At 45.4% G+C, this 21965-nt stretch overlaps 1 protein-coding gene across 1 annotated transcript; it reads right to left on the bottom strand.

Moving 5' to 3' along the window:
• Window positions 1-5437: 5437 nt before the first annotated feature.
• Window positions 5438-21874, bottom strand: CYSLTR2 (cysteinyl leukotriene receptor 2). Its single transcript, XM_059995917.1, has 2 exons — window positions 21804-21874; window positions 5438-6474 (listed from the first exon to the last, which is right to left on the bottom strand). The coding sequence occupies exon 2, from the start codon at window positions 6471-6473 to the stop codon at window positions 5454-5456; it is 1020 nt and encodes a 339-aa protein (XP_059851900.1). The 5' UTR covers window position 6474; window positions 21804-21874; the 3' UTR covers window positions 5438-5453.
• Between the last annotated feature and the right edge of the window lie 91 nt (window positions 21875-21965).

A 21965-nucleotide genomic window follows, 5' to 3' on the forward strand; every position in this document is an offset into this window, starting at 1 on the left:
GGTGGGAGCTAGAGGGAAGCTGGGGCTGGAGTCGTCTGAAACCCTAGCTGTCCACCCAGGAGGGCTCACTCACATGGCTGGCTGTTGATGCTGGCTGTCGGCTAGGAACTTGGCTGTTAACCAAAACACCTTCACGTTATCTCTCCAGGTAGCTTGGTCTTCTCATAGAACAGCAGTCACATTCTAAGAGGGAGCATCTCAAGAGCAAAGGTCCAAAACTCTCAGGCAGAAGCCTCAAGGCCTGTTGTAATTTAAAGTCCCAGAATGTCCCTTCTGCTGTATCCTGTTGTCCAAACAGGTTATTAAGCCCAGCCCAGATTCAAGAGGAGGGGAATTACATTCTATTTTTTTTTTTTTTTTTTTTTTGCGGTACACAGGCCTCTCACTGTTGTGGCCTCTCCCTCCCGTCGCGGAGCACAGGCTCCGGACACGAAGACTCAGCGGCCATGGCTCACGGGCCCAGCCGCCCCGCAGCATGTGGGATCCTCCCGGACTGGGGCACGAACCCGTGTCCCCTGCATCGGCAGGCGGACTCCCAACCACTGCGCCACCAGGGAAGTCCTGTTTTTCTTTTTGCTGTCCTGATTGGGTGATTTATATTATTCTATCTTCTAGCTGACCTATACATTCCTTCTTCTGTATCACCTAGTCTGCTCTTAATTCCTTCTAGTGTGTTTTTCATTTCAATTATTGTATTCTTCAGTTCTGGTTCTGTTTTATATTTCCTGTTTCCTTGTTAAAATTCTCACTGGTTTCATCTATTCTCTTCCCTAATTCAGTTAGCATTCTTATTACTAACGCTTTGAACTCTTTATCTGGTAAATTGTTTATTTCTGTTTCATTAGTTGTTTTCTTCAGGGGTTTTCACTTGCTCTTTCAATTGAAACAAATTCCTCTCTCTTTTCATTTTGCTTAACTTTCTCTGTCTCTATGAAATTAGATGAAACAGTTACCTATTGTGGTCTTAAGGGGGTGTCCTTGTGTTGGAGCATCCCTGTACATACTGCATGTACCAGTGGCTTTGGTGGGAGAGCTGGATCTGAACACAAGTCCCATCTTTCCTCAGGTTATGCTGGCAGCTATCATCTTGGAAGGAGGTGGAGCTGGAGATGGAGGCGGGGAGAGCTGGAGCCAGGTGTGAGCAGGGGCTTCTTCTCTGCTCAGTGGCTGTCACTGCCCTATTGGGGGTGGGGGTGGGTCCCAAGTTGCTGGAGCAGAAGACCTGAGGGTCGGATCCAAGCGGGCTCTCTTCCCTGTAAAGGTGTGCTCTCCCCCTTCCCAGCACCAGCACCCCGCCCCAGCGGGAAGCAGTGCTGGAGCAAGAGGAGTGGTGTGAGCATTCAGAATGGCTTGCAGCGTAGGCTGTGGCATCTGGCTGGGGTCAGAGACCCAGACTGCTTCTGATGGGCTGTCTGTGTAAGCCCCAGTAGTAGCTGCCTCCCCACACTGCTCAGATACCGCTTGGGGTCTCAGCCTCCTTTGTCCCTCACAGCTGAGCTCTCCCTTGGCCTTTGCCACCCTTACCCTGGTGTGGAGCTGTACTGCAGGTCAGGTGGGATCAGTGTGGGTGCTTTGCATGGGTCAGGGCATGGACTGTGGAGGTCCAGACCCAGACAGAGATCAGGACTGCTTCTGACATGCTGCCTGTACATGCACCAGTAATGATTGCCCCAGCGTTGCTCAGACGCCATTTTCGGTTTGAGCTCCTTTTGTGTCTCACAGCCGAGCTTTCTCCTTGGCCGCAGCAGCCCTTGCCCCAAAGTGGAGTTGCGTCTTGAAGCAAGAGGGGCTGGAGCAGTTGCTTGGTTCAGGCTGGGACACGTGCTGGGGCGGTCGCGGAAAACCGGCCACTCTCTCCACCTTGTTTTGGAAGTAAGTAACTGTGTCCATGCTCCCCACGAGTGGAGTCCCGGCTCCCCATAGCCCTCCTTTTAGTCCCAATGGCCCTCCAACCAGCCAAGGGGACTCGTCTTCCTGGTGTCAAACCCCAGGTAAGGGTGCCCAATGTGTGGCTTTAACTGCTCACTCCCCAGGGAGGGTCTCTACCTATGTAATCTCCCTTCTCTGCTGAGTCCCTTCCCAGGGGCACAGGTCCTGACCCAATAGCTTCTCTTCCCTTCCTACCTGATTCCATGTGGATCTTTCTTACAGCCTTGGTCGTGCAGGAGTCTTCCTGCCACTCCACTTTGTTTTCAACAAGAATTGTTCCACACGTAGATGTATTTTTGATGTGTTTGTGGGGGGAAGTGAGTTTTGCGTCTTCCCACCCGCCATTTTGATCTTCTACCCACAGCTCCCACTTTAGGTGTAGACTCTGACCATCCTCATTCAGTCAGAGTAATCCCTTCTTCCTTGGTTTCTTAGGAGCTGGTACGCAATCTGAGTAGGTCTGATCAAAAGGAACCCTGTGACTTTTGTTAGATGACTTGGGCAGGAGATACCCTGTTTCTTCTCCTGGATACAAGTAAGGAAACATATAGCCTCAGGCTGCTTGCAATCAGCTTGTTTCCATGAGGTGATTCAGCCATGGGACCAAGACAACACTTGGAGAGAAAGGCTTGCAGAAATCCTGGTTGAATAGGGCCTGAAGTCCAACTTCCCTTTGTATGGTTCAGTTATGCAGTATAGTGGTTGTTTAAGCCCCTTGGAGTTGGGTATTCTGTTACTTACAGCTAAAAAATCCTGACATACCAAATCACCCCTCACCTCAGAAGGCGACTCCCCTCACCCCAGAAGGGAGCTCCCTTTCCATGGCAGGGTTGGGTGGGCTTCCCTCACGGGCCCAAATCCAAATGTAGTCCTTTTCTGCTTTCCTTTCTTCTCTCAGTGCACAATTTCCATTTCTGGTCTCCTTTCTTTTCTTCCTCGTCTTTTTTTTTTTTTTTTTTTAAGGCAGAATTAATTTGAATTTTCAACTTTATTTTTATTTTATTTCAGCAATACATATTCACAAGTTAGACAGTTAAATACTTATTAAGAGGAAAAAAGAAATCCCCACCTTATCCTCCCACACCCAACTACTCTCCAAAGGCAATCCCTGTCAATGTTTTTCACTGTTTCTTCTGGGCTTTATCCTCTATTGTTAAATAACATTTTTATACAGATATTTGTCATTCTTTAGCTTTAGTTATTACAAATTTTCTGTGATAAAATATAGGAACATAGATTTATTATACCCCTCCCCCCCATACACATCCTCTCCCCCTCATTTCCTGAAAAAAGTTATATCACCGTATTTTGCTATTTACACTCTCTATGTATATATTGTTCACAGCTGAGCCATGTAGTGTACTATGGTTATATTTCCTTTCTTAAACAACAATTTCTGTTTCCTTAGCATTTAATAATTGCATTGTCTTTTCACTTGTTTATTTTCCTATGTATTTTTACTAGTTCATCCCACGCTATCCAAGAAAAATATAAATCCCTCCAACGTATGCAGATCAGTTAGTTTCTTGTTTTTCTGCTACGCACAAACGTGCTGGGAGTTTTCTTCATCTTACTCCTTGTTTGCTAGATGTCAGGTTTTCCTTTATCCTGGTTAATCTCTTATTTTAGAGAAGCAAATTCTCCAGTAGGTTTCTAATCAAAAGTGTGAGGGTGATAAGAATGTTGAGACCTTTCATGCTGAAAACGTCTCTATCTACCCTCTCATTTATTGTTGGTTTCTCATGTTCAGGCCCTTTCCTCTGATGTGTGGTCGTCACTGACTGCTCATAATAAGAGTGAGGCTCTAACAGGTTGATTAGATGCTCTCGATGAGTAGAAGGGATTAGTTGCAGTGTGGGCTTCCTGTCCGGTAAGTAATAGGGCCGGCAGCAGCTTTTGTGTTGGGAGAATCCCCAAAAGTCTGTGTCTGTTGGTCTTTTTCCTTGAGTCGGGCAGTTTCCCCATAGGAGGAGCCTCCAGGCTTCTGTCTTGACAAGGTATGAGTCTGTCGGCATTCTTGCAACTGAGTGAGGGAATGGCTCTGGGGCTCCTGTTCTCTATAAAGACTTTCCTTCAGTCCTTTGCTAGCTTCAGACCACCACCCTCCCACCCTCCACTCTATCTTGGGGTCAACAACTCCAGAGAAAACTTCAGCCTTCAGTCTTCTCATGAGAGTGAGAAGCGGTAGGTACCTGATGGGGGCGGAGAACTCTTACTCAGACTTTCAACTAATCCTTATGGAGGTTTGCAAGGGGAATGGGAGGGAAAGCACCCAGCCAACCTCTCTGCACAGAGGTTTCTAAAACTCTTACGAAGTTGTGTGAACTTGAACAAGTTCCTTGATTTCATCTGTAAAAGGAAGATGAAGGGCTTTGGCGTGAGGGTGAAATGGAAGTAACGGATGGGGAGTGCCTTGTGCAGTCTGCCCAGCACAGAGAGGGCACTCAGTTGTTGGCAGTACAGCGGTCATGGTGGTAGCAGTAGGTAGTCTCCTTAGCCTTGTTTCACTGGACAGAAAGGATCTCCCTCCGACAATCCAGTGCTTTGCTACACTCTCTCAGAAGAAAGCCACCCTACTCATGTTCTGCCAAAATGTTAATAGAATTTCAGGGGTACCACAATCTTTGCAACTTGCCTTCTACCCCACCCTCTCTCTGAGTGCCCAGCCAAACCCTTACTTAGCACCACCTCCTCTGCTCTGGCTCCCATCCAAGTGGATTAACCTGCAGGATGGGAACTGCAGTGAACAGCCCGGGCCCAAATCTCAGGAGTCAAATGGATCCCCTTCTCTCCTATTCCACACATAATCCCTCCACCTGCTAGGGCAATGCCCCGGGTCTTCCTCCTACCCTTCCTGTTTTCCTCACCCCCTGACAAGAGAGAGGCATGCCCTTTGCCTTCAGTGTGCTAGAGACCCTCTCCTAGCGCAAAATGAAATTCTTTTTTCCCCTTTCTCTCTTCTCCCTGTTTCTGTCCCTCTGTGCTTGTTGGGGATCTTGACTCTACTTTGTTAGAGGACAGCCTTCCTCTTCACAGTCTTAAGTCTTTCTCCTGAGTTCTAAGGATGCTTTTCTTATCTGCTCTGGGGCCTCCAGTAGCTTTGTTAACTGGCTATGTCTCAGGGGATTGAAGAGGGAAGAGGAGAAGCTAGGAATGTTGGGGTGGCCTTAAAATTAAGAATTTAGAATGCCTAGTGGGCCAGAGATCTGGTACAGGATCCGATGAGAAGCAGCAGTCACCATGCTCAGCATTTTTTCCCAGTCTGACATTTCAAGTTGCAAGACTCTGATAGGGATTTTTCCTGCTATACTCTCTATTTAGACTCAAACACTGAAGATACACTGAATGAAAATTCTGAAGTAGGTCTTATGAACAAAAGTCATGGTCAGTTCAATCTTGGGAATCGACCTTTGTTGGAAATGGTATAAATACACAGTCATTTGCAGACTACGTGTGAATGAAGGTGGACACAAGGACATAGGGACAGCCTCACCTAATAACCCCTCAAACTCTTGTTTCCTTTTTTAACCACACGCACACACAGGAAAGCTACACTTTGTTTGCTGTGAATGACATTTCCTGAGTGTAGACTTTAGTCTGTCCTTAAAATTCTCGCCAGCAAAGTAATAGAGCAAAGGGTTGAAGCAGCTGTTGGCCGCTGCCAAAGCCAGTGTGACGGCCACAGCTTTATGCAGACTCTCTTTGCATTTATCCACTTTCCACTCGACTAAGTGGAGGGTTCTCAGTATATGATAGGGCAGGAAGCACAGGAGGAAGATGATCAAGGCAATGATGATGGTGGTTAGCGCTTTCCTGTGAGAAGGACGCAGCCCTAATTCTGGGACCTCCACCTTTAACAAAGCTCGAATGATCAGCAGGTAACAGATGCTGAGCGTGCAGAATGGCAGCAGAAAGCCCACCACCAAGGCAATGTGGTTCATGGTCTTCAGCTTAGTGGCTTTATTGGGATTCAGCTCCAAGCACAAGGTGACATTGCCCTTCAGCTCAGAGCCATTTTTCAGCAGCACTGTTGAGGAGGCCGTGATAAAGATCCATATGGCCCCACATAAAATCCAGGCATTCCTGACGCTAGTGGCATGAAGGAGCCGCAGCGGGTGAACCGTTGCCAGGAAACGCACAACACTCAACACAGTCAGGAAATAAATGCTGCTGTACATGTTGACATACATAGAAAAAGACATAATTCTGCAGGTTAGGTCCCCGAATATCCAATTGGAGCCTCTGAGATAATAGTCAACCCTGAAGGGCAGTGTGGCTGTGAACAAGAGATCGGAAATGGCCAGATTTAGCATGAAAACGTTCACAGATGTGGACTTCTTATGAGGTTGCAGGAAAACATATATAGAAAAGCCATTCCCCAAGGCTCCCCAGATAAATATTGCCAGGTACACGATGGGGTAAAATTCTCTCTTGAAGGTTTCAATCGTACAGTTCCTGTTGCTACTGTGATTGCTGAAGTTGCCGTTGGGTTCCATTTCTGATATGGAGATGGACGGAGCTAAGGACACAGGTTTTCTCTCCATGCTGAATTAAAAAGAAACAGATACAGAAAGTTACTTCCTGCTGACATTTTCCCAGGTTTTAATGAAACAGAGAGAAATACTAGCTTCTCTTTGAAACGTGAGTCAAAAAATATTGGCTATATTTTACTATATGCTTACACTTTTACTGTATGCTTATACTTTTACTATACGTCTTTACTGTATGCTTCATTACATTTCATGATAAATTTCTGGAATGCAGAATAAACATTAATTTATTTGGTTGAAGCTGAATCCTCAAACTGGGGGGACTTTTGCCCAGTGCCCAAATGAGAATCCTCCAAAGCTTGTCTCTGACCCTGGAGAAGGTCATCAATTACACAGCTTCTGCTCTGGAAGCTGACAAAGATTCTCTTCTTGATCAAACTCTAGCCAAGCTCTTCCGAGTCCTCTTCTCAACCAGGTGTCAACCTTGGCCTACACAGACTTGAATAACAGCTAACATAAAAGTGCTAATATGGTTTTTAACAGCTCAAGGCTGCATCTCTAGGATGACCATACCCTCCCATTCTTACATAGCCTGAGAAAACTCAAGCCTGCTGAAAGAATTTTCTGTTTGTTCCAGCCCGTACCTGGACACAGGGCCTCTGCCTCCAGCCTCTGTGGAAAGAGCTTAGAGCCTAACTTCTATAAGCTCCAGTTAGCAAACCCAGATGCTTTCCACTTGGATCAACCTTCCCTTCCTACTTTCTGTAATTTTTAAAAAAAATTATTTATTTTATTCATTTATTTTTGGCTGTGTTGGGTCTTGGTTGCTGTGCGCGGGCTTTCTCTAGTTGCGGCGAGCAGGGGCTACTCTTCATTGTGGTGTGTGGGCTTCTCATTGCGGTGGCTTCTCTTGTTGCGGAGCATGGGCTCTAGAGCGCAGGCTCAGTAGTTGTGGCACGTGGGCTTAGTTGCTCTGCAGCATGTGGGATTTTCCTGGATCCAGGCTCGAACCTGTGCCCCTGCATTGGCAGGCGGATTCTTAATCACTGCACCACCAAGTTCTACTTTCCGTAATTTTTTAATTCCCTGGCTCTACTGAGCCCCTGCTCACTCCCCTCTCCTTTCCTTCATTCTCTCCCTTTAAAACATCCAGTTACCTCTGAGTTCAGTTCACGTTGGACTCTTTTCCCTATTGCAATAGTATATCACTGAATAAAATCTGTCTTACCACTTTAAGTAGTGTGCAGCTTTGTGTATCTTTGACCAAGCCTTGGTTTAAATGTAAATTCATTAGGCAGAGTTGTCATGGATAATCACATGGCTCTTAATTTCTTCTTTGCTGGCCAAAGAGAAATTTATACTCGACATTTCTTGCCTCACCTAGATAAACACTACAGAACAGCCCATGACTGCAGAGGTAGGGGGAACCTTCTGGATGTCTAGGAAAAAACAGGTAGATTGTGTGTGGGGGGGTATTTTCTTTGTCTGGGTATGATAGTCTGGACCCCTGTTTTTCAGAGTCTAAGAACTAATAACCATTTTCATTGCTTCAAAATCCTGCCTTTTTGAATCTAAGCCCCAAATTACACAAGCACAGATCCTATAATAATTCCTTCCTAACACTCTCTTTCTGAGATGTCCTAATTTCCCATGGTGTGCATTCTGCATTGATACCACAAATCAATAAACCCAACTGTGTTCAACTACAGGTTTGCTCCTATAGGCCTTTGACTAGAAGACACTGACTCTGAGAATTCACATAATGATCTAAAAACTAAAAGAAGTATGGTAAAACATTAGTTAAATTAACCTACCCAAAATATATGGTTTGTAAATATACTTCTGATGCAGTAAATATGTTTTTCAAGTCTCCTTCAGAGACCCGTGTGGAGGTGCAACTCAGAAAACACGGTTGGCATGTAAATAATGAAAAAAAAAAGTTTTTTCTTTAACTCAGCACTTCCCAAATTATCTTCCATAAACTACAAATTCCACGAGATGCTTTGTGTAAGAAAAGGCTTCTGTGTTCAGATCAGCCTGAGAAACACAGCAAGCTTTAGTGTCCCTCTCTTGGAGATTCATAACTCATGTTAAAGGCTCTAAGAGGTCCTAAAAGAAAAAAAAAGTCTTCTTAATAACAGAGTATGCCTCCTTTTTCTGACTCTGAAAACTTTTTTGCACACTAACACAATCTAATATCCCACAAGTGTTCTACAAAATCTTCCCTGTGAAATGCTGATGTTATTATGTAATTTATCTAGAAAATGGTTTTGACAGAAAAAGAAGAGGATCCCTACTTAATGGGCCAGATCAGTCAACAAGGGTTCAAGTATCTGAAGTCAAGGGGTTCTAAGCATTTCCTACTGGGGAAATGAGCATTTCTGGGCATCCATTATGTTGTTTGTAAAAAATGGAGATTGTATTAGTTTTCTAGGGCTGCCTTAACAAAGTACCACACACTGGGGGGCATAAAGCAACATAAATGTATTTTCTCAAGTTCTGGAGGCCATAAGTCTGAAATCAAGGTGTCAGCAGGGCCATGCTTCTTTTGAAGGCTCTAGGGAAGAATTCTTTGCCTCTTCCAGCCTCTGGCGGTTACCCCCAGTCCATGGTATTCCTTGGCTTGTAGACGCATACGCCACGTGACTCTGTCACATGGTATTTTCCTTCTGTATCTCTCCATCATCTTCCTACTGTGTGTCCGTGTCTGTATCTTCTCCTCTTCTTATAAGAACACCAGTCATGCTGGGCCTAGGACCTACCTTAATCCAATATGACCTCATCTTAACTAATCATACCTGCAAAGATCCTATTTCCAAATAAGACGACAGTGCTTATTTGGAACCTGGGGTGAGAACTTGCACGTATCTTTCAGGGGACATAATTCAACCCACAGTAGGGATATGTAACATATGTTTCATAGAGCTGCTGTCAGGATTACATGAGAGATAGAGAGAGTCTTACAGGGCACTTGGCACCGAGTAAGTGCTCCCTAGCTGCTCCACTCACATGAATCAGCGCAGGAATGATCTAGCTTCAACGTTTGTTATCCCACTGACCGTTTGTTATCCCACTGACCGCAGGGAAGAGTTGATGACCTCAATTCTCACATTCATATGCAAAGTAAAAAGTACACTCCTCGTGGTGTTTACTACAAAGGCATACTCTACAGAAACACTGATTACTCTCAGATTATTCTGACCTTTTTATTGTGAAACTATCTGAAGCCTTCTCCACTCCTTTGCTCTCAGTCTGCCAGAGAAGCTTCTGATGACCCCTCAGCTTAGTCAGGCCTCTCCGGAAGTGTGGACTGTGGATCGTGAATGGAAGATTCCAGTAAAGTGAAATCGCCCATTGTAAATATACAAATCAGAATTCTGGGTAAAGGACTTCCCTGGTGGCGCAGTGGTTAAGAATCCACCTGCCAATGCAGGGGACGCAGGTTCGAGCCCTGGTCCAGGAAGATCCCACATGCCGCGGAGCAACTAAGCCCATGTACCACAACTACTGAGCCTGTGCTCTACAGCCCACGAGCTACAACTATTGAGCCCGCGTGCCACAACTATTGAAGCCTACGTGCCTAGAGTCCATGCTCCACAACAAAAGAGAAGCCACCGCACTGAGAAGCCTGCACACCACGATGCAGAATAGCCCCCACTCACCGCAACTAGAGAAAGCCCAAGCGCAGCAACAAAGACCCAACTCAGCCAAAAATAAGTAAATTTAAAAAAAAAAAGAATTGTGGGTGAAAATTTAGACCCCTGTGAGTCTGGTTTGCGTAAATTGATTTTTTTGAGGCCTAGGAGTAGACTGACCGGATGAAATTTCTCCTGTGCGAAGCTGATATGTCACATCCTATTTCTGAGATGACTCCAGGGCCTTAGTTCTGATTGCACGGATGATGGCTCTCCCTCCCCTTCTGATCTGTCTCACCAGCAAGTCTGAAGTTTCTAGCTTGGGTTGCAGGGAGAATGGTGAGGCCATTAGCTGGGCTTGGAGATACAGTTCAGAGAAATCATCACATAGAGGCTGGAAGTCTGTAGGCCTGACTTGGGAAAGGGAATACAGCAAAAACAGAAGCTTGGAGATTTTGTCTTAACTCAACATTAGAGAGAATTAGAGATTCTGTTGGTTGGCGGGGCCAAGACAGAAGGATCAAACCCCAAATCAGGTAGTACAGACTTGAAATGCTAGAAATAGTACAGGCAGCATGCACAGACCATGAAGCCAACGTGGAGTTGGATTAGGTGTCAGAGTTATGTGTCAGCTCTGGATGGGCAGAGCACTGGAACCAGGGTTAACACAGAGCTCAGAGGACAAAGAAACAGGCAAGGGAGCTAAGCCTGAGGAATTCTCATGATGTGTTCTATTACAAATGGCCTTTTTTGAAAAGGACAGAGTCTTGTCCACACAGCCCTGACCTCGAAGCCAGGATTCGGATATAATCTTAGGAAAAGCTTATATCAGGAAAGGGTCTGAAAAAGTAGAAATAGACTTGAAAGCAATCAAGTCCTTAAACTTTTTGACCATGAAGACCTTAAAACCACTTCTCCCATCTCAAGACCGACAGGGCCTGTAAATTGCAATGAGATGGGCCACCTGGGACCCCGCCCTGCACTCCTCCTTCACTGGGGGTGGCAAGTGTGCAAGGACAGCTACAGATGCTGGGGAAAGTCCCTTATCACAGGCAGAGCATGGGATCCAGCAGGTATGAGCACAGACAAGAGATCATAAAAACGATGGTAACAGTTGCTCCACAAGGGAATTGAGGGATATGGGGGGACCAACAACAGACCCTAGCAACAGGGACTTCTTGAGCAATTGGGGAGGAAGGCATAACTCACGAGGGAAGGTCAGTCTGCAAGCAGCAAGGCCCTTGTACTTCCAGGCCATGATGGAAGAAGAGGACTTTGGATCTGAGAGGAGGGTCGGCCATTGCAGGCAGGCCCTGAGTCATGGAGAACCTCAGTGCTGGACAATACTTTGGGCACAGAGATGCAGGCCAGGGACGCCAAGACAGAGGCCCTTTTCCCCTGTTGAGGTGGGGACCAAATCTCGGGAAAAAGAGAGATGCCCAATTTTAGAATCGAGGCACCAGATCAGGATCAGATCTACCCCAAGGGTAACACTGAGTCCCAGAGTTACTTCAATTCCTCTGCCTCAGATTGCGATTGGTTCTGGGCCCTGGAGGGGCTGGAGGGGGACGGGAGTGGGAGTGGTCCAAGGCTATCAAACAGCCCCACTTGTAGGAAGAGGATAACTACAGAAGCTGGGACTTTGATTCCAAGAGCATCTTAATCTTTGCAAAGCTAAAGAAAGAAAATACACAAACACCCTTCCTAGAAGGCTCATTTAGCCAACCGCCACAGGCTAAAAGCAGGGCCAGCTCAGATCCACAACTCCATTAAGCTCGCCACTTTCTCTTGAGAAATCTTTAAACCACTTTGATTGTTCTTTTCCGCCCATAAAAAATACACTTCACTACACCACACTGCAAACTTTCACTAGACTGTTTAAAAAAAAAAAAAAGAAAAGAAAAAGAAATGGCCTGTTAGAAGTGTCTGTAAAAATCAGCCAGACCAATTAAGTATGTGACAGGAAGCTGAGAAATAGATGAAGAGGTAAATTCAAGGAAAATTAGGACATAAATTGACAGTGTAATTTGCACTGCCTTAGAGGGAGAGCACAGCTTCCGGGACTGAAAGCGGTCTTGAGACAAAGAAAGAATTGAGGCTTTGTCTCTTGCAGCCTTACTGATAATAAAACAACAAAGAAGAAACAATGCAAAGCAGCAGCAGATGGAGATTCCAGATTTCAGGTATGAAGAAAACTAAACATGCTGCGTGACCAAAGGCTAATGAGGACGAAGAGCTTATGTGGATAATTAGAATGTTTTCATGGTCCCTGCAAAGCTGCAACTGTTCAAAACCTCACAGAAGTTATTTTTATTTATACTTAGAAAAAATATATATATTTTGATGCCTTGCCAGGATAGACCTTGTCACACATCCTGCCCCCATTATCAGCACTGACCAGGACTGTAAGTCCACAGGTGTGCTTACCTGCGGTTCTCAGGTAACAAGCCTGTGACCTGGCAGCAGAGCCCAAAGACCGAGACCCTAAGATGCAGGGACACAGTTTGAGGAAGTGCAAATATGATAGTCTAGGTGAGGCATGAAAGGAAGGACGAGGTAGGCAGAGGGTAGTTTGAGAATGACTTACATCCACACTGGGGAATTTGGGGTTTATCTTGACGGCAATGAGAGCCCTTGAATTGTGGAGAGCAGATCTGCATTTTAAAGGTGTGATTCTGGCAGCGGATGGAGGACCTTTTGGAAGAAGGCAAGCCTAGGTCCTGAGAGACACGTGGGGATGCTCTTGTGACTGTCCAGGAAAGAGGGGGTGAACATATCTGGATGAGATTGAGAGTAGAAAGGAAAGAGAGTTGACTGGAGTTGGGGATGGACTAATTATGGAAGGTCAGGGGCAGTTGGAGGTGGGGATGGTCAAGGACCCTCTCATGTATTTTGAGGAGGAGAAAGGTACATTACATTGATAAAAAGAACAGAAGAAGAATAAGAGGAAGTTGCTGTTTGGGGTGGTAAAATGAGTTCAAGTTGGGGCATTTTGAATTTGAAGCATTTATGAAACGGTCAGCTACAAATTAGCACTTGCCATCTACCTCTCCAAGGATTAAATCAGGTGCCACTGCAGCTGCTGACCTTCAACACCCCCTGAAAGGAGTTCAGGGTGGAGATCAGGAAAGAGACACTTGGTGCTCTGAGAAAAATTGGCAGAACAGGTCTTCAGATAGTTAGATATTTTCAGTAGCTGATTTTATGAGCCCAATTCTTGCTTGTCCTCGTATCCAGAAAAGCACTAAATTCCTTCATGGTGACGTCTGCTCTTCGTGACTAGCAGAAACCCTGATGGGAACTTCTGCAAAAATATGTGCTTGATTGCACGTATTCCCCCTTCACCAAAATCACATATATATTGACCTCTTCCCCCCACCACCTCTTTGGAGCAGTTTCTCAGAGCTATCTGAAGTGCTGTCTCCCGGGCTGCAGTCCACATTTTGCCCCAACTAAAACTTAACTTGCAACTCTTGCATTGTACTTTTTTTTTTTTTAAGTCGACAAAACACATGCAAGAACTGTCCCATTACAGTCTACAGCCTGATGAATTTAGGGGCCATCAGCACTTGGTACCTGAAGCCAGAAGAGTGGAGGAGCTCCTGCAGGGGTTTAAGAGCAGAGAAGGAAAGAGGGTCAAGAACAGAATCTCGGGGAACGTCAACAATTAAGGGACAGGCAGAGAGAATGGGAGCCTGGAAAGACGATTCAGAAAGACTGGCCGAATGATAAGACACGAATCAAGAAGGCAACTTCTGGGAATTCCCTGGTGGTCCAGTGGTTAGGGCTCCACGCTTTCACTGCTGAGGGCCCAGGTTAAAAAAAAAAAAAAAAGAATGCAACTTCAAGGAGGGGGGAGTGGTCAGTGGGGTTAAAAAGTGTCAAGTGTCAGGAGATTTAGCAATAAGTTTATCAGCATTCAGAGGGGGTGGGGCGGGACCCAAGGCCAGGAAGCTGATAAAGGAGCAGGGGTTGAGAAAGTGAACACTTTCTCAGAGGAGAGAGAGAACATCTCAGCTCAGCTTCTGTGAAGGGCTTGTTTTTGGAGGAAGTCAGGGAGGGAAGATGCATTCTCTTCTCTTGAGACACCTTCTTACTCTCAGCCCGTCTCCTACAAATGACTTCAATGCCTTCTTCTGTTCATTTCTTGTCCTATCTTTTCAACATCAGACACCTGAACAGGGCTAGAGTAGAATGTACACCGAACCTGAAGTCCAGTAGATGTGATTTGACTCCCAACCGTCCCACTTTCTAGCTCTAAGACTTTGCACCCCTTGTCCCAGCAATACCTGTATTTTCGTAAATGAGATTCAGCTAGTGGAGCCTGCCACAAAGTGACAGATGGTGGGAAAAGCACAGAAGTCTGGGTCCTGGTCTGCCAGTTTCTAGGTACACATGGCCTTGACTAACACATCACTTAGCTTCTTTGGGGAACTGTGTCTGTAAAATGAGGGTTATGCTGCCCCTGGACTCCATATCAGAAAAGAGCTCTGAGAGGAGCAAATGCAATAATGGATGTAAAAGCACTTTGAAAACCGTAAAGCTGACATTATTGCTATTATTTTGCTGCTTCTTAACGTCGGGCAGCAGAAACCTGGATTTGCACTTCTTCAGGCACGTACCTGTGCCATTCACTCTGCTCTCTTTTATCTCTGCCTTTCCCCTCTTCTCTATCCCCCTCGTCCCCGATCTGCAGGGTGCCCAACTCTAGTCAAGCCAAATCCTCTTCTTCAACACCTGTATCACCTTCTGCCTGTCACCTTACCCAACTGACACTTCTCACGGGTCTCTCTCTTTTTTATCACTCCTGCAGCACTTGTAAATCAACTACAGCAGCCTGAAATTAATTCTTCATGTGCTTTGATAGATACATCTTAGGCAGACATTACACTGGCCTCTCCAGATTATGAGACTTGCAAGAGGAAGAGACAGTCCTCTACTGATTTTGCATACCTTATTATGCCAAACACATATTTGAGGGAACTTGGTAAACTCTTAATCACTAGACAAATGAGTTGCCATAGCAGGCTCATAAAGTGCATGTGTTAGACACAGATTACAGAATCTGATGGTCCAGGTGAATTCACAGCCCCATTAGTCTTCTTCTCCTCCTCACTTACGTCTACGTCCAACCGCCATGTCCTTGTGGGTTTGAAGTTCTCCACAGTGGGAAGCTTCTGTTTTAATAACCCAACCTGCAAATCACAACTCTCTCCACAATAATGCTCTGTATCTTCCCTAATAACTTTAGAGCATAACTTGGATTTTAGCTCCCAGAGCTACTGCATACTGTGCAATGGCAAATAGAACATTCTTTTTGAAGTTCAAAGAAATGTTGGTGTAAGGTCATAGAGCCAAATTTGCCACTTTCAAGCTTGGGAATCTTGCACAAATAACTTATCTTATCAGAGTCTCAGTTTCCTTATCTGTAAACAGCATAAAGAACGTGAAGTATTTTGCACAGGGTGAGCACACAATGACGTTTACTACTATGATTAAATCTCAAAGTGTGGGCTTAGGCATATGATTAAAGAGGCGAAAAGGATCTCAGAGCATTTGTAAAAATATAAAAGCAAAGGCTGAGAGATGATTTAATGATTCAAATGGTGAAAGGAATGACAAGGTTTCCTCTCTGCTGCAGGGAAGAAGTAGTAGAGCAGAAGGAAAGAACACAAACTCTGGTTTGAATCCTGGTTCTTTCACTCACCAGCCCTCTGTGACCTTGGACAGCCACCTTTATCTCCGGGCCTCAGATCCTTATCAGTAAAATAGAGATAATGAAGACAATAGTCCTTACTTCTCTGAGTTGTTGTGAGGATTAAGCAAGAAAACATGTGAGTGGCACTGAGGTCAGAGCCTGAACCAGAGGAGAAAGCAGCATATTTTAGGGAAACCTGGCACAGAAGCCTTTCTGTCCCCCTTTTCTTATAGGGAACAGACTCCAACGTCCATGACCTTCCCTGAGATTCAAAGGGCAGATTCAAACAGTTGCTAATCCGGGAAAGTGAGGGATGCAGAGACAAGGGAGGGGCAGCCAAGAAACAAGGGTGCAGCCTTGGGGCAGGGTCCTGGTTCTGCCTCAAGGGATACACATAACAATGTCTTTAAGCTCTTCATAGAATTAAAACCCAACAAATGGAAGATGTCAGCATTCTTCATACCAGAGAAGACCACCTGAGGCCAGATTAAAGAAACCAGAGAAGCTCATTGAGAAGATTACCTGAGAGACCTGCCTGGAAGTCCAGTGGTTAAGACTCCGTGCTCCCAACGCAGGGGGCACGGTTTGATCCCTGGTCGGGGGAATCTAAGAGACCACATGCCACATTGGTATGGCCAAAAAAAAAGAAGAAGCAGATCACCTGAGACCAGATTAGGAGTGTAGGTGCTGCACACACGCTAATCTTGTTCAGCAGCCCCATCCTTGAATCGTTTGCTCTAAAACTCATCCAATCCTCCTGGGTTGGGACACACAGTTTCAATGGCAGGAGTCCACTGTGTCCCCCGCTGCCTGGCAAAGCAATAAAGCTATTCTTTTCTACTTCACCCAAAACTCTGTCTCCGAGATCTGATGCAGCACCAGTGCACAGAGGCTGAGCTTTCAGCATCATTAGCTGTTATTACTGCAAAGGCTCACAGACTTAGCTCCCTGAAGTTGTGCAGAGAGGATTCGACCCTCTGGATTGGAAGATGCTACAACCTCAAAATCCCAGAGGCCCTGGAGTACAAAACTAATATGCCCCACAAAACAGAGAAGTATCAGTGAGTGCCTCGTTTTTGAAATCCAACACTGCTGGCTCAGCCCTCAGTTGTAACTGGCTCCAAATGTCCTGGTGGAAGCGTAAAGCTTCGGAGACTTCTTTAGCCTCCCAGGAACAGTCTTGCACTTTTAGAATTTTTTCAAGGGATAAAGTGAATTAAATGCTTGGAGACCAAAACAGAAATACAAATGAAAAGATCTGAGATTACAACATCTTTTGAATGAGGAACTGAGCTGGTCTCCAGGCCTCCAGAATAAATAGGGAGCAGGGGTGTGAACAACCTGGGGCCCTGTTTCCATGCAGTCAGCACCTCAGAGCATTCTGCTACTGATCCCCCACCCTGTCTCTCCCCAAATGCCTCAAAGTGCAAGTCACGTCTCACACCACCAGCCTAATGCTCCTTTGCCCTCTGAATGCCGTTGACTTCCCCACACCTCATAGCTGTGAAGTCAGCCCATCGTTGAAAGGAGTGCTTGCAGATCTGCTGTAAACCAGTAGGTGTTAAATAGCATTTATGACTTTGGAAGTCCCCCAGGAGCAAATTCCCTAATTTACTTTCTCTGTGCTGCAAAGATCTCTTTAACAGCTCTGGGCCCCAGAGGGACTCCTCAGCCAGGGTCCTGGGCCTGATAATTCTCCCTGCAGGCTGACCATGAAGTTTCCCCTCCAGGGCCTATGGCCTAAGTAGAGTTTCATTGTCTCATATCTGTCCTCTGGCTAGGAGTCCACATTTGGAAGATGCAAAGCTCGTAGGGCCCAACCTCTCCTCCCAGATCCCAACCAAACTGTGCCAGACTTGCCCCAGAGCTCTGCAGACAGAAAAGTCAATGTGTTCTTCCCAAGATTTCTGGGGGTCCCTGGAGAGCTTGAAGCCCTGAGGAGCAGTCTTTGGACCTGATCTGTTTTCCATCAAGGGGAAGAGCTGAGTGAGTCCTTGCAGCAAGGGTGGGAATAGTCCCACCAGGCAGAGGATCCTTTGGGGGACCGAGTGCTCTGAGCAGTTTCCCGCTTGTAATCGCCTCCTCTCACTGGCTTCTATCACAAGGAAACTGTCCAGCCCCCCTTCACCATTTCTCCCCAGATTCCTCAGGAACCCACCAGGATTGGGCCAGTAGGAAGGGGGATATTGGTGATTAATCAGTCTTTCAGCCCGGTTTCCTGACTAAATTCTAGAAAGTTCAGATGAAGTTCAGAACCCTCCCAAATAACTTCTGAATTTCATTATCTTGGTTTTCTATTTTATTTCTAAAGACCAGACACACTCTATGGTATTAAGTTTCCTAATTAGAATCTTGTCTTGAAATCACAGGTATTGGGTTGTCAGCTTCTTAGCGATTCCTAACTGCTGCCGATCTACATGGGCCCTTTAGCTGACACCTGCCTCTCTCTCCTTCTAGCACTTTCCCTGATGCCTGAGAACCCACCAAAGCCTTCCTTGCCTGGACTCTGCCTCAGGCTGCTGGGCCCTCTTGAAATACTGCCTGTCAGGCCCCGTTTGGGGGGAGGCTGGACATGCAGTGCACAGTAGCTGTGGCCTTCTCCCACTAAAAGGAGAACTTTTGCTCAGACCACAGAGTGTGTGGTGAAATGACATCCATCACCCCAAATGCACATGGGCAGATAGAGGAAGAAGCACCTCAAGAAGAAGTGTATTGCCAGAGCTGCCATCAGGACAAAGACAGCATGGGTGAACACTGATAGTCTGGAGAGTGTTGGTATGGTCAAGATATCAGATCTTTTAAGTAGCAGCGTCTTGCTGACGGTTTAGCAACAGCTGCCTTTTTTCTCTCTTTTGCTGACAAGCTTTTCCCCTCTATTTACCTGATCGGTCAGTTTGCGTGTTCTCTTCTGAAATTCCGTTCTTGAGAATTTCCCTGTGCAAAAAGGTGCCTGTGGGTTAGGGACACTTTTGGGGATAACTACACCTTAAAACTGGAGTCTTTTCACAATGTCATTGTTTGTTGTTCTCCCAGAGAACAACTTATCCCAGGGATATGGCAGGGCTGAACCCTATAGCAGAAGGTTGGCATCCCAGCCCATGAGGGCCCTCTCTGCCTCTGAGAGCGACACGCGCGGCAGTATCTCGACATCCTTCTTCCCACCTCCATCCTTGTTGAATCGCCTTATTTCATTCTCTAATGTTCTCCCAAAGCTAGCATTTCTTTCATGTTCATCCGAACCACTAACACTCAGGCCCCACAATAACCAAACAACCACAAATTCAACACAGAGAAAACCTACCATGTAAGGAGAGCTCTGGGCTCCTTGGAGATATGGCTTCATTTTTTTTTTTTTAAAGCATTATTTTGACTTAGTGCTGTCTTCTCTCTGGCTCTCATAACTTCTCGGTTCTTCTACGTTAATAGAATATATAAGCCTATAAAGCTGATTGTGGATTTAATTTTATAAAAATACCTGAGCTTTTTAAAAAATTATTTATTTAGGCTGCTGCGGGTCTTTGTTGCAGCACGCGGGATCACCACTGTGGCACGCGGACTCTTAGTTGCAGCACGCATGTGGGATCTAGTTCCCTGACCAGGGATCGAACCTGGGCTCCCTGCGTTGGGAGCACAGAGTCCTAACCACTGGACCACAAGGGAAGTCCCAAGCATTTTAAAAATCATTTTCGAATGCACTTCATCAGTGTATCAAGGAAGATGGGAGGTATCTGTTATTAACCCAATTTCTGACCCAAGAAAGGCCACAGAGTCATTCTGCAGCTGAGTCTCTGATTTCTAAGTCTTCTGATTCCAAATATAGAAAATCAGCAAGTATTATCTCAGAGGCCACTGCCCTACTCATTCCAATAATTTCCAAGGGATTGTGTCAGCATTAGGACTCTCCCCGTCCACAATCAAAGTGACTAAGTGACATGACTCAGGGGCTCCCCCAAAGCCCACTCACCCAAATGAAAACTCCCTCTCTGCCTTTCCCCTTGGCATTTCACATCCCATCATTAAATTCACTTCTTGGAGCAAAGGAATTATTTACCAAGGTAGTTAGTTAAACAGCACAGGATTCCTGGAAGGATTCAGAGGCGTTAAGAAGTCATAGGAAAATTTGGGGAGTAGATCCCAACAGGCTCCAAATCCTAGCTCTAGCCCTTACTGGTGGTGTGGGCATTAGCAAGTACTCAGCCTTTCGGTGTATTGAGGGGACCAGGCAGGCAGCACACTGAAATCCACGCCCCCCAGCTGCACCGAGCCTGGCACATCGTACACTTTCGATACATTAGCAAGCCTACGCGAGCCTGACGGCTACCAGGGGAAAAAAAGCCTAAGAACTTTTCAGTATGCCAGGTGCAGGATGCCTGTAAAGGACAGTAAGAAACTGATGAGAAGAAAATGTTTTCCTATGTCTCCAAAAATTGAAAACTAGGGGAATTGCCCAGGAAAGAGCCCTAGCCAGCTGCCAGTAGCCTGGGGACAGTGGGCTTGTGTGACCTAAAAAGGAGAGAGCAAGGGGCAAAGCACACTGCCGGCTCCCCACTCCCCCAGACCACCCTGCCGCCCAGTGTCTCCTCTGAGGCAGACATGCCCTTATTACCGAAGGTTTCCACCAGCCCCTCCTTCCGTCACAGGGGCCAGCTCAGGGCCCTCCAATACGGACTGTCACCTCGCCACCACTCTCCTCAGTAAAATCCACTCCAGCTTCGTGGAACTTATTTCACTGCTCCGAACATAGCAGGTTCTGTTCGCCATTAATAAAATTTAATGGCAGTGGCCAGCTATTAAATGCCCACCTTGTCATTCATTGATCCTTGAAGAGTTTGCAAATGAAAGGAAGGCTGGCACCTTGGCGGAACACTAACAGATGCTGGACTTAATTCTGATACTTTTAGAACATTCTGGAGCCTCCACCTCTCTAACTTCTAACCACCAGTGCACTGGAAACAGACCCATCTCTTTAAAGCATTAGTAAATTGGAACTCTCAAGTAGATTCTCATCTCAAGGGTTTATGGGATTGAGGTGGAGAACAGAAATTGCTAGAAGTTTGACGTTTCACCCAAATTACTTTTGCATTATTTATACAGTATTGAAAGGAAGATTTGGGCGGCTTGCCTGATAGTGTATCTCCCTTTCCCTTAAAGTGTATTACTCTCAGGTATGGATCAGAGACAGGAAAATATTTCAAATAACCTAGGTCGGCTGTTATCACGCTTGCCACCCATTAGAACCACCTGAGAAATTTTTGAAAGTTAAAAACAAACAAACAAAAACCAAACCAAACCAAACTAAAAAAACCTACAGATGACTGGCTCATCACCAGAGGTTAATTTTCAATTATTCTAAAGGTAATTTTCTAATCTCCCCAGGTGATTCTGACGGAATGTACAGCCAGAGTTGAGAACCACCGACTATGGTCCCAAAGGTTATAAGCAGATTATAAACACACACACAAACTCTTTCCCTCTCATTGTGCCTCTCAGTAAAACTGCTAAAATCTACATTCTCAAATCTAACTTCCTCTCCTCAAAAACCAAGACTCTGAATGGAAAAAATATATATCTTACGTAATCAAATGACCCACTCTATAAAAATAGGAAAAATGCTTTATGGCCCCAAATAGGGGAATGCTTGGGTAAAGTAGAGTAAATCTCCTCAATGCAATACTATGTAGCAATTTTAAATTATGATTATGAAGTATTTACAGCAATGTGGGAAAATGTATGCTCTAATGGATAAAAGGAATATAAATGTATCCATTGTGTACAAACACAACTATGAAAATCAACTAAAATCATAAGCAGACACCCAAAAAAGAATGGAAAGAAATGCCCTGAATATATCAATAGAAGCTGTGGTTTTTGCTTCCTTCTACTTCTTTGTACTTTCCCAATATTTTTTAAAATATCATGTATCTGGTAGAAAAAAGTTTATAGTAGAACAAAATAAACTTACTTTTTAAAAATTATCCTTCTTACTATGAAGCGATAAGCAAAGCGTAATTCTTAACAATGAGTTAACAAAGCAAAGATTAAAATGCTCACGAGTTTTCTTTCTTTCAGCTGCGTTGGCTCTGTCTCCTCTACCTCGTCTTCCTCCTCCAAGTAATTCAGCTTGCTCATTTCAAAGAAAAGTGAAACAGCAAACTGTATTTTATGAACAGTGTCAGCCAATAGCAAGAGAATAAGGAACTCTGGTCAGAAAGT

The sequence above is a fragment of the Delphinus delphis genome, chromosome 18, assembly GCF_949987515.2.
Source record: "Delphinus delphis chromosome 18, mDelDel1.2, whole genome shotgun sequence".
Lineage (NCBI taxonomy): Eukaryota > Metazoa > Chordata > Mammalia > Artiodactyla > Delphinidae > Delphinus > Delphinus delphis.

What these genes read in the sequence shown, in the direction of transcription:
- CYSLTR2 (XM_059995917.1), bottom strand. Translation starts at nt 6,473, where the DNA reads ATGGAGAGAAAACCTGTGTCCTTAGCTCCGTCCATCTCCATATCAGAA.